This window comes from Centropristis striata, chromosome 11 (genome assembly GCF_030273125.1).
Source record: "Centropristis striata isolate RG_2023a ecotype Rhode Island chromosome 11, C.striata_1.0, whole genome shotgun sequence".
In the NCBI taxonomy this organism is placed as follows: Eukaryota; Metazoa; Chordata; class Actinopteri; order Perciformes; family Serranidae; genus Centropristis; species Centropristis striata.
This window is the reverse complement of record NC_081527.1, coordinates 11,112,076-11,124,304: the sequence shown is the minus strand read 5'-3', so window position 1 is coordinate 11,124,304 and position 12,229 is coordinate 11,112,076. Positions and strand designations below refer to the sequence as shown.

The following is a 12,229-nucleotide window of genomic DNA, read 5'->3' as shown; positions in this document are numbered from 1 at the left end:
CGGGTTTTTGCGAGGTGCGTTCAGGTAACATATGCTTCATATTCAGAAAGTTGACCTCGATTTTATTTTATTGCGGGTTTGATTTTCCAAACAGCCTCCTCAACACTCAGCAGTTAAAAGAGCAAATATAGATAGGCACAAGCCTAAATATGAAGATGAGGTGTTAATGTTGACCACATTGTTCAGACTTTATGTTCACATTTTTTGTTTCACTTTCACTGGAATGAAAAATTTCTTCTGTCCATGAACCCAACAGTTCAATTTTTAACATGCTGGAATTTCCCAAACATGGGGTTTTCCCTCACGTGTCGTTCATCTGACGACACAACAGAGTAACACAGTAAAAATATATTTTTTTCCAATAAATAAATTGTATAAATGTTTGTATTGCAATAATGTTCTAGCAAAATATAAGACTATTATAACAGATAAGTTGTTGTAGTTGATAAGCTGTTTTTCTTTAATTAATATTTTTTATTGCTTTTTATAGTTTTTCCATTATATTTTATGTTATTATTTTTATTAGTCTTTTTACATTTACTATTTACTGTTTTTCTTAAAAAGCACCTCCCAGTCTTCCAAAGTATTCCACACAGTTGAACACACAAGTCCTGTGGATACAGAATAAGCAAAATTATGTTAACTAAATAATCAATGAAATACCAAATTCCATTTTATCAAATATATGTCACTAAGGGCTCTCCATACCATCCTATAATGTTGTAATCAACTTATTGTATTATCAATTTACAGTATGTATCTATATTAGAATTTAAAAAACGGATTAAATATATTTCTAATCATAATATTATAACCAGAGTAATGTTCACAGGGTGTGACTTTCGTTTGTTGTCTGTGCTTTATGAAACAGGAAGAGAAACTTCCTGTCTGGGGGGTGGGAACTGGAGGCACACTGAAGCACATGACTCACTGAAACACGTGTCTACCTTGTCCCCCTTGTAATCTGAAACCCATGTGAGGCAAAGGCCTGTCAAGAAATAAGTTACCACATTACTAGTGCTGCTTACGTGGAGCTCACACAATGTGCCTACTGTTTGTGATGATGCAGCTAAAATATCAAGAAGCCAGACTCTGCACAGCTCAGATAGGAAAACATTCTTCCGGCTCTGACCAACAGGGACAATTTGATGTAAGTACAGTCACCCTGTGTGTTCTGTTTATATGAACTAATTCTGGTATTAAAAGCTCACCAAGTCCACCACAGATGGCTGCCCCCTTTGTTCCAGTCCCATCCCCAGTGAACTGGACTGGAGCGTGCAGGTCCAGGACCAAAAGGTCTCCCATACAGTCTACTTCTTCTGTAACCTGTGAGCCCTCACCTCTAGGCAGTATTTCTGGAGTGACAGGAGTAGGACCCTCAGGTGTTGAAGTTCAGGCTCCTACCCCATATGACCCATGGAGTGGATCCAGGGGAGACGTTTTGGATGGATCCTCCACACTGCTGGAGGGTGAGAGGAGCCTCGGGGACAGCTGGGGGGAGAGACCCATCGCCCCAATACTGCTGGGCTATGAGATCCTGGAGGAGAGGGCAAAGTTCACAGTAAGGATTTAATAGGCTCAACTTTATACTAAATCCATCAATGAAAATAAGAAGAATTAACTCAAATTGACAGGTTTCCAAAATTATGTGAAACACTGTATTTTTAGCTTTAAAAAAACTTGGATTGGTGTGCAGTTTAAATACACATGGACTTTGTATGTATGTGATGTCTCACTTACATCACATGACTTCTTCTCTTGAAAGCTTAAATAGCTTGTGTTTGTGTTCCAGTGGTGGAAGAGGTATTCAGATCCTTTACTTAACCCTCGTTATGTTCCTTGTTTCAGCAATAATGTTTGTTTACAGCAATAATCCGGGGCATGTTTAATTATCTAGAGGTGTCAGAAACCAAAAAATCCCAATAAACATTGTTTATACTTCGTTATCAACTCCATTACTAACCCTTTCAATCAATATTTAGTGCAACAGTGAACTTTACCTCTCCCAGATCAAGGATAATTCACTTGTTTTTCATAAAAAATGCATGTTAAAACTTTTTTTTTAATGTAAATTGGAAATACCTACTTATAAAATACAATAGTTTAACATGACATTGATTTTTTTTAATTACATTTTAAATTTTTGTTCTTTTTATAAAGAAATACTTTGAACTATTTTTTTTACATTTATTTTAAATTTTGAAATGGGTCAATTTAACCCGCAACACAACAGGATGGTAAAGTAAAAGTACTAATACCACACTAAACAATTCAGCTTATAACATGAAAAATGACTGAAAGGATCAGTTTATTTTATAACAAACCATCATGTTTGTGAACGTTTAATATGTTTTGAGCGCAAAAAAATCTTAATCTATAAAGTAACTAAAGCTGTCAATTAAATGTAGTGGAGTAAAAAGCACAACATTTTCCTCCAAGATGTAGTGGAGTAGAAGTGTTAATAAAAGAAAAGCCCCAACTTAAATATAAGTACCTCAAATTTGTACTTGTAGTAAATGAACTGAGCTGTATTTCACCACTGTTGTACACACAGCTCACCACTCTACTGCTGCACAGACGCTCTCAGATATTACAGCTCATTGTGTGCTGATTTCTGTGTTGTAGGTTTATAAGATCCTGGTGACAGGGAGTCAAGGAGACAGCTGGGTGGTCTTCAGAAGATACACTGACTTCTGCAGGCTTAACGACAAGGTAAGGACCAATTATGCCCCTCTAGTACTCTAAGATGTTGTTTATGCAGCAACAGGGTGTGACATGATAAACAATGAAATTTCCATAAAGGAACTTCTTACCTTGTTCATGGACAGATGTGCAGTATTGCTGCATGCAAACACTTCAGTTTCAATGGTTTCACCCTAACTGATAAAATATTGTTGTCATATACTGTATATATATTTTTTTTCTGTGTGCTGGCTCTCTCATTCACTGCTCTGCTGCAGCTTAAAGAGCTGTTTCCCAGCTTGCGTCTCACCCTGCCCTCTAAGAGCTGGTTCAAAGACAACTATGATGAGGACTTTCTAGAGGAGAGGCAGAATGGGCTGCAGACATTTCTGCAGAACCTGATGTTGCACAATGACATCATCAGCAGGTATGTGTTGTGGCGATAAGACGTTTTACTTCAAACACTTCTCCAGAGACCGCACTTAGCCTTGTTTGATTTTGATCTATTTGTTTCTCAGTGAAGCTGTCAGACACTTCCTGTGTTTGGTTGAGGCGCCAAGTCCATTTGATAGTTTGGAGGAAAGCAGGGTGAGGCCACCTTCTTTAAAAAAAATGTTTTTGAAAGTCTCCTAAGGTCAAAACTATTGTCTGGTTACCATTGTTGTTGTTCCGAGCACAGGTTTTTTGTGAGACTCTGGAGGACACTAACCATCGTCTGCAAGGGGAACTCCTGGAAAATCAGAGAGAAGTCGACACTTTGAAGAAAAGACTGGAGGAGAAGGAAAACCACATCAGCATTCTGTTGGACAAAGTCAAGTAAAGATGTGTTTTTTGCTTATGGAGTCACAAGAACACCATAAAAAATAATAAATCTGTAAAATATATGTAGAAATAGAAATAGAAATAAATTAAAGAATAAAAAAGTAAATACAAAATATAACAATAATTAAATTACATTTTAATTATGTGGAACATGTGACAAGTAACAAGTAACAAAATGAACAAAAAAACTAAAACCAATAGAGTAATTATTTTGAAAAAATAAAGGAAGAAAAATAAATAAATACATTAAATAAAAATAAATACATATTTTAAAAATAAATTATATTATAATAAATTATATTAATTATACTAATATTTTCCAGTACATTTTATGTATTTATATTTTCCTACATATAGCTACATATTTCCCTTCCTCTTATATTTCACTCAGTATTTTGTTTATTTTAAATTTTCACTTTTCTTTATTCCTTCCTTATGTTTCCACATTTATTATCTTATTCTTTTACTGATATATTTGTTTTTATATCACACTCATGACTCCATACCAGAAATAAAGAAATACAAAATTATTAGACCAAGCTTGTTTTCTTCAATTTCTTGTATATTTTAATGGTACAACTAAAGGTACATTTGTTTGGACAAATATAATGATAACAACAAAAATAGCTCATAAGAGTTTAATTTGAGAGCTGATTTCTAGACATTTTTCATGGTTTTCTTGATAATGATTTTGGTTATTATCAAGAAAACCATGGAAAATGTCTAGATATCATCTCTTAAATTAAACTCTTATGAGCTATTTTTGTTGGTATTATTATATTTGTCCAAACAAATGTACCTTTGTAAATTGTACCAGGCATTAAAATGAACAAGAAATTGAAGAAAAAGGGTAGTCTAATATTTTTTCCGTGACTGTACTGTTCACTGAACTGAAGTGATTTCCTCTCACACAGATCCATGTCACTGTCTTCTGAGAGGCCTCGCCAGCAAACAGCAACAACAGCCACAGACACCAACACACTCACAGCAGGAGACACAAGCGCGGCTGATGGATTTAAGCAGAAACACACGGATGGAAATGAAGAGGAGGATGATGACAGATGACAGTCTGTAAGTGACTAAGAATTGAACCATGGGGCAAAGTAAACAGCCCTCTAGTCCCGTCAGATTTACTCTTTATGCTTTCATCAATTTTAAACATTGACCGGCATTTTCCATGTTGGTGTTTATGATGCTTTTACCTTTGGTTTCTAGGTGACAGTCAATAATTGATTCTGCTCTGAAGCATCTGAAGAGCACAAGATGCACTGTGCCACCCACTGTGTGTGTACATGCAGCAATAAGCTATTTATTTTGTGAGGATATAATACGTAAATTCACTTTTTCATGTCTTGTTTCATGTATAGGTGCGTATCAACCCTAAATACCTCAACATGTCCAACATTCTATTCACAAAAAGTGTATGTGTATTATGTTGCTGTGACAAAGGAAGTGTCACATTTGACCAGAAGGTGGCAGTGTATTAGCAGTTTACAGAATTTAAGCGGCTGCACCCGAATTACATGGTTTCTGGGAACTTGATGTTCTGTTCTTATCGCAAAAAAAAGACATCTCTCTTTGTGCGTGTGTGCATGTGTGCGTGCGTCAGAGCAGTCCCATCCAAGTGAAACGTCATTCATACTAGCCTCATTGTCAGACTGAAGAGCCACTTCATTTCATTTCACTTCATTCATTCTATTTGTGTCACAGAACGAGGACAGACGTGGGCAGTGAATTAGAGATCTGGGACCAGGCTGCATTCATACTGCCACACTGAATGCATTTATACATAATTGTATTAGTTTTGTACATTTCAGAAATACACTGCTGACAAAAACAACTGAATGTCAGAGAAAGAGCCCAAGGAGGCCAAAGCAAGGATGAAAATAAACATACAGTGTTAAAGCAGGAAAATCATATAGGCTTGTGTACTCACTATTTTTGAAAATCTTATTTTTTAAAGCTGTAATTGGCTGATAAACTCTATAATCTTTGGCCTTAAAGGTGACCTATTGTGCTTATTTTCATTTTCACGTTCATACCGGTTGGTGTCGACTAGAACATGATCTAATATAAAAATAATAATAATAATTTAAAAAAATAATAAAAAAAAACACATTATTTTTCTCATACTGTCTGTCCGAGTATTCACCCAGTGTCTAAAATGCTCAATTTTAGCACTTGTCTCTTTAAGACCCCCTCCCAAAAAAGCCCAGTCTGCTCTGATTGGTCAAGAGTTTCCTGTTTATCTGCTGTTCTGCACCATCATTGCAGCTGGGGAATGACTGTGATGGCGCTGTAGCAGCACTTTCTACTTATATACAGTTAGGGGTGTTGTGATATACCAATATTGACAATAATCATACACAAATTATATTCTCTGTAAAAATCATAATAATAATAATAATTGTATTTTATTGTGTTTGTCGATAATCTGATATAGTGACAGCCCTAGTTGGGACATCACAACCTTTCAGAAGTTTCTCTATGTGTTGTGTGTATTTGTCAGCATTAGGATTCATTTACAATATTTACATAACAACTGAAAAACAATTTAAAAAAAACTTTTAACAATAAGAGCCTAACCAATTGAATATTGATTTGAAATGGACAGAAGTTAAAACAACTGTGAAATACACTGATATATTTCATAATAATAATTATCATAACATATAATATTAAATTAAATTATTCACCATGTCCATTTCTCATTAAAGTGTGTCCACATCACAGATCACTACATTTGGTTAGATTTATTTGTGTCTCAAAGCATAATCAACTGTAATGGAAAAATGAAAAGCACATGAACTGTCTTTAATAACCTTCTGTGCCTCATTTACATATAAAGATTGTTCTCATGTTACTGAACCGTTTTTAACCTTGAATAGAGAAAATGCATGTACTTGTCTACTACTCTTATCTGTCTTGCAAGTTGTTACTCCGAGGCTGCAGTTAGGTGTGCAGGTGTTCTTTCTTGAACAATGACTCAAGTCCCTTCTCTCTTTTCTCACACAAACACTTCTGTATGTATAAATGACAGTGCTTGAACACAGAACCTCAGAACGATTTTGGAGAAGTTGTACAAGTTGTTCTCATCTTGCAAAATTCAATAAACATACATAAGACAAACTGTTCCTCTCAGGTATTAATTTTGGTGCCTTCTCATCGAATATTGTTTCATCAGTGACCTGCTGACAGTGTCTGGAAGACATTTGACAACTAAAAAGATTTTTACTGAGATACCAATGACCCATGACTTCACATGAGCCTCTTGACTTGGAATAACTCCTCATGGCTAAAGATGAAAGATTACATTGTAAAAACAACAAAAAAGTGCAATTAGTCATATCGTCTTGGCAACAGGCAATACTTTAAATCAAACCCACAGCAGCCAATCACATTGCATGAGCAGAAAGAAAAGGTGCATATTTAGGAAACACAAAGTTTAGGACTTGACTTGAAAACAATGACGCTGTCCCTCCCAGGTAAAGAAACCACGAACAGAGTGAAATAAGACATCACTCAGACTCAGTCTCATCTATGATAACAATAATGCCTGTTAATACACTGTGTAGTTACAGCAGGATTCAGTTTGTTGTCAAGTGTGATCGTTTGTTAACATCTGGATCACAGACTGTGTCTCTGATTGGACTCAAATTATAAACAGACCTGGGCATATTTTACTCCCCCCATACAACCTCATACTGTAGGTTGTTTGTTCCTACCCCCTGATACCACCCAGAGGAGCATTTCTGGAATAAGCACCCCTGCTGTTGGCAGAAGATCAACACATCCTCACAGTGACAGTAGGTGTGTTACCACTGAGTACTTTTTGGAAAGCGGCTGAGTGTTCTGGCTACGGCCACTCATTAGTTCCCCTCGGCCTCTGTTCCTATACAGGTACTTTTGTAGCGGCTAACCAATGGAGTTTGAATGTGACGTGAATAGTTCTGCGACACTTTTGACCATGACGTCAGTGACATGATGCTGACAATGGACCGACGCGGTAAGTCCAAATTGTCAACCCACTTGTCGGTGGTCTTTCTTTTTCCTTTGTCCATCGTCTTCTCTTCTTTGGTTTCTTGTTCTTGATTCTCTCGTCTCAGTCTGCTCTGCTTATTTCTTTTAAAATGGCGCTGTTATTTTGTGGTCATGTCGAGTTCTACTCACGTCATATCCCGCCTCAACCGTATCCAATCAGCGTCCACTAGTTAGTAGCGGCTCAGAAAAGTACATACCTGAAGAAGGTACTTTCCAAGCTGCTACCTGAGCCGCTAACTGGTGAAGTTGGGCGGATCTTGGGTGGATCCCCTCTCCCAAGCCACACCCATAGCGGCTCACTAGAGGGAAAAGTACCAAATGGAAACGTGCCTAATGGCAGTTTTAAACGTTAACATTGTGGAAAAAGTTCAGTTTAGTTTGGGCACCAATACCACTTATGCTGAGGAAAAGATCATAGTTTGTGTTTGTTATGTTACTTAAGTTATTTATATGAATGAACATTAGTTAGGAAGTAAAAAAAACAACTCAATGTTGACTTTTGGATCCAGCAGTTCTTAAACTTTTTCATGTCAAGAAGCTGACCCCCTGGAACCTCTTCAAGGACCCTTGGGGGTCCCCGAACCCTACTTTTAAAACCAATGTCTTAAGTCCTGTGTTTGCAGCCACTAGAGGCCTAGCAATAAATATGAATATAGGTTGTAATAAGCAGCTTGAACAAACATCTGTGGGGTTGTTTGTAGGGCCTCACCTATATTAATAACTAAGCGACAATCTTGGAGACGACTCAGCATGTTCTGCTGTGAAATGAATCACAAACTCACCCAAGGCCAAGAACAACAACACTCCAGGGAGAAGACAAACTGACCATAAGCATAGATTACAAGGTCAGTGGGGATAGAAGTACTTGATCATAAGCTTAAATCATGTCCAAAAAGTGCCAGAACTCGAAGATCTATATACAACTAAACAAGGATTATGTAACAACCTCCTTACAGATTACTCCAAAGGGATTCATCGTTTATAATGAAAACAGAGATTTTTCAACGCATATCTTAAATAATTCATCAGCATGACAGCAAAGGTCTCCTGTATTATTAATATAGGCCTTACCACGTCCATTGTCATGTAACCAAACAAGAGCACAGGCAAAAAGTAAAAAAAAAAAAATTAAAAAATCCAACCTGGAAAACCTTTTTTTTTGCTTTCAACAGCTTGTGGGTTGAAACGAGGCTAACAATGGAGAATTTCCTGGGGCCAAATAGAAAACAGTGGGACCCACAGTTGGACATAAATCACGAAACACTGCTTACAGTTTTTTTTGGGTCTTGAGACACATACTAATCATTGCTGTGGCAGTTTTTGGGTTAGAATTTCTTGTCAAGCTCTGAGTCAGTCTTTTATCAGAACACAACTGGAGGCTGCACAATATAACAGACACCTTCAGATCACTCAAGACTTCCTCTGATGCACATGCTTTTTATTATGAAGGAGTTGTTTAGCCCAGTTTGCATGGTGGGATCAACCCAGAGGGAGGCAATGGAGCACATTTGTTTTGAGGGCCCCTGCAGACCCCTTTGCTCCTTCCACATTCTTTGCATTAATATTTGCAGTATCCTGTTGCCTGAAACATATCATGTAGCCCAAAAAGCACACTGTACATACCACACTTAATTTAGTTTGACTCAAGCCACATCAATGGATTCATACTCCTATTTTGACTAATATTTGTTGTTTTTAGACTTGTTTTTGGTCTTATGCATGAAATAATAAGGTCTTTAAGTTAGATTTTGGCCCCTCAGGCCCCTCAGTGGATCTTATTATTTCAGTTTATATCTTGCTTTAATGCAGGTTCTCAAACACATTTGCAATAATCAGTAAACTACCAAAAACTAACAGGAGGTTTGTGGCCCCAGGGCAGTGACCTCCCAAGTTCAGAATCCATCCTCGCTGTTCAGCATATTGTATTTTAAGATATTTTAGACTGGTCGGTAACATTGGGCCAGTCTTACTTTTGCTCTGAGATCAATGCAAGTGAGACAGCTTCAGATGAATAAAACCAGACTCGTTTTCAGACTAAAAAGTTTTCCAGCCAACCAGCAGACTAAGACTTCAGTCATACATACCTGAATTTAACAGATATTTGCCTCCAGATATTTTTTTTATTCAGTGTGAGCAAAGAGGCAAATTAAACATTTGCTTCCGGTTAAAAAGCAAATATTTGTAAGCCTTTGAATCCGTGAAGTCCAACTGTGGTGAACTTTGACCAGTGAAGTTGCAGCAAATAATAACAAAGAAGTGTGTATATGTGTGTGTGTGTGTGTGTGTGTGTGTGTGTGTCTGTCTGTCTGTCTGTCTGTCTGTCTGTCTGTGTGTACAGTCATGGCAAAAATGATCAATTTATTGTTAATTTTAATGCCTTGTACAACTAAAGGTACATTTGTTTGAACAAATATAATAATACCAACAAAAATATCTCATAAAAGTTTAATTTAAGATCTGATATCTAGACATTTTCCATGTTTTTCTTGATAATAACCAAAGTCATTGTCAAGAAAACCATGGAAAATGTCTAGATATCAGCTCTTAAATTAAACTATTATGAGCTATTGTTGTTGTTATCATTATATTTGTCCAAACAAACGTAAGAAATTGAGTAAAAACAAGGTTAGTCCAATATTTTTTTCTATGACTGTGCATGTGTGTGTGTGTGTGGTTGATCCCACCTGGCTGTCAAATGGACTACAAACCAGCGCCCTGGTCAAAGGGTACAGATGACCCTGATCGACAGCCTTGTGCGGCCCCTGTAAAGGTCTACGGTGCTGGAGTGGGTGGATAAAGGGCCCAATTTTGCATAATTCCTAACAGTTGATTTTGCAACACGTAGATGTAAACGTCTACCTTAAGTCTTGCAATCAGACTTATCTGATTAGACCTAAGCCACAGTCCAGGTTTTAATCTGTGAAACCAACCTGGATGCCCCTGAATCTGTTGTTGAAATTGACTGGCATATGATCTATTCCATGATTATAAAGAAGTGCTCAGATTCTACTGATTCCACTCCAGAGAGTGCATTGTCTATGATGGTGAGCCAGAGAGTATAAATATTTTTGCATGTTTGCAATATTTCAGAAACGCAACTACCTTTCCCCCCAAAAGGGGAACTGAGTCCACTTTTTTTGGCACAGGGCTGTAAATTGGGACTGGTTCTTGTGGAGATTGGGCCGTTGTCAAAGGGAGAGGCATTTATTGGATGAGGTCAAAAGCAGCACACCAGGCAGCCTTATGGGAGAGCCTGAGGATTAACAGTGGGTCGGCATTAGTGACTTACTACTGTTTTTCTTTTCCAACATTGTACAACTAATCTTATTTCCCCTCACTCACCTTTAGTGCTCTGTCCATATGGCTTGCAATTCGATTGATGTTATTAGTCTTTGCACTAAAACACTGATGGCTTTTAACAAGGTTTGACAGTAGTTTTGAGGGCTTGTCAGCGTACGGAACAGCCGGAACTTTTATCTCACGAACATTAAATTGACTAATGTAAAAAAAAATAAGCCCCCTATTGGCAAACAAGCAGCAATTTTTCAAAGCAAAGTCATGAAACCTGTCATTACAGTTGATATACGTAGAGTTATAAAATTCCTAATACCCGGAATAATGTTTTTTTAATCACCATAAATCCAACATCTTGTAGAATGATCTGAAAGTATTTCTTCTCTTTTAGAAAGTAAAACCACTCAGTGCAAGACTATTACCTAAACATTGCAGCTGGGCAGTCCTGTTTCCAAATATCTACTGTGAGGAGATCGTGCATGAAATGAATCCTGCATTAAAATGAGTTATCATATCTCTATTTCAACTCCACTTTCAAAGGAGTACATAAAATCACCAGCTGTGATCGACTCATCAGGGGGGAGATCAGAAGATGGTAAATCAAATACGTCAAGATCATATTTTAGAGTGGTAACATAAATCTGATTTTCTTTTTTTTTATTTGACCCAAAAGGAACATTCAGCGATTATAAACTTCTCAATCCAAACACATTCTTTATATGAGCAAGGTTGGATTACATAAAGCGGAAAATCTGTCCCTACTTTTTATTCGTGGATTTTAAATGACATTTCCTGTCAGAAAACTCCTGCAGACTCTATAAACAATATCTGAACTATGATTTAATATGAGGCTAAACCTTTCCCACCCATTCATCAATATCAGAGAAAATAATAAAGAAAGGAAAATAAAGTACAGGTCCAAAAAGATCTGTCTACTGGAATCATCTTTTTTTTTCCTGCTTTGGCTCTAGTTTGTTCTCTATTTCAGAAGCTGTCAAACAACAGTTTGAAACTAAATAAAAACAAACAATTCATTTTGAAGGTACCTATGTGCATCTCAATACATTAGAATATCATGGAAAAGTCAATTTCCAGTAGTTCAAGACAAATAGCCCCAACCAAGAGTGAATATAGATGGACATACTTTTGAGAGGCCAACATTTCCATATTAAACATTTTTTTCAGTTTTTAAAATTGGTCTTTTGTAATATTCAAATTTTTTTGAGACACTGAATTTTAGGTCTTCATTAAATGTAAGCCCTAATCATTATAATTAGAAGAAATTAAATAAATTAAGACATGAAATGTTTAATTCTGTTTGTAATGGATCTATATAATGTGTTATTTCCACTTTTTGAATTGAATTACTGACATAAATAAACTACTCTAT

The 12,229-nt window shown here is 36.6% G+C and overlaps 1 protein-coding gene across 3 annotated transcripts; it reads left to right on the top strand.

The window, feature by feature from the left end:
* The first annotated feature begins 1,018 nt into the window (after nt 1-1,018).
* On the top strand, nt 1,019-6,618 carry LOC131980518 (sorting nexin-16-like). Of its 3 annotated transcripts, none has more exons than XM_059344767.1 (8): nt 1,019-1,150; nt 1,226-1,561; nt 2,626-2,712; nt 2,961-3,109; nt 3,201-3,270; nt 3,362-3,498; nt 4,419-4,575; nt 5,215-6,618. In XM_059344767.1, the coding sequence occupies exons 1-7, from the start codon at nt 1,043-1,045 to the stop codon at nt 4,567-4,569; spliced, it is 1,038 nt and encodes a 345-aa protein (XP_059200750.1). In that variant the 5' UTR covers nt 1,019-1,042; the 3' UTR covers nt 4,570-4,575; nt 5,215-6,618. The 3 variants fall into 3 exon arrangements, with proteins under 3 accessions (XP_059200750.1, XP_059200749.1, XP_059200748.1); XM_059344766.1 differs by having other exon boundaries at nt 4,720-6,618; XM_059344765.1 differs by having other exon boundaries at nt 4,419-6,618.
* Nucleotides 6,619-12,229: the final 5,611 nt, after the last annotated feature.

Bases quoted from the DNA above. Each gene is read 5' to 3' on its own strand.
- LOC131980518 (XM_059344767.1), top strand. From the start codon at position 1,043: ATGTGCCTACTGTTTGTGATGATGCAGCTAAAATATCAAGAAGCCAGA. The intron at 1,562-2,625 runs GTAAGGATTTAA...TCTGTGTTGTAG, and splicing joins AGGAGAGGGCAAAGTTCACA to GTTTATAAGATCCTGGTGAC. The intron at 3,499-4,418 runs GTAAAGATGTGT...CCTCTCACACAG, and splicing joins ATTCTGTTGGACAAAGTCAA to ATCCATGTCACTGTCTTCTG.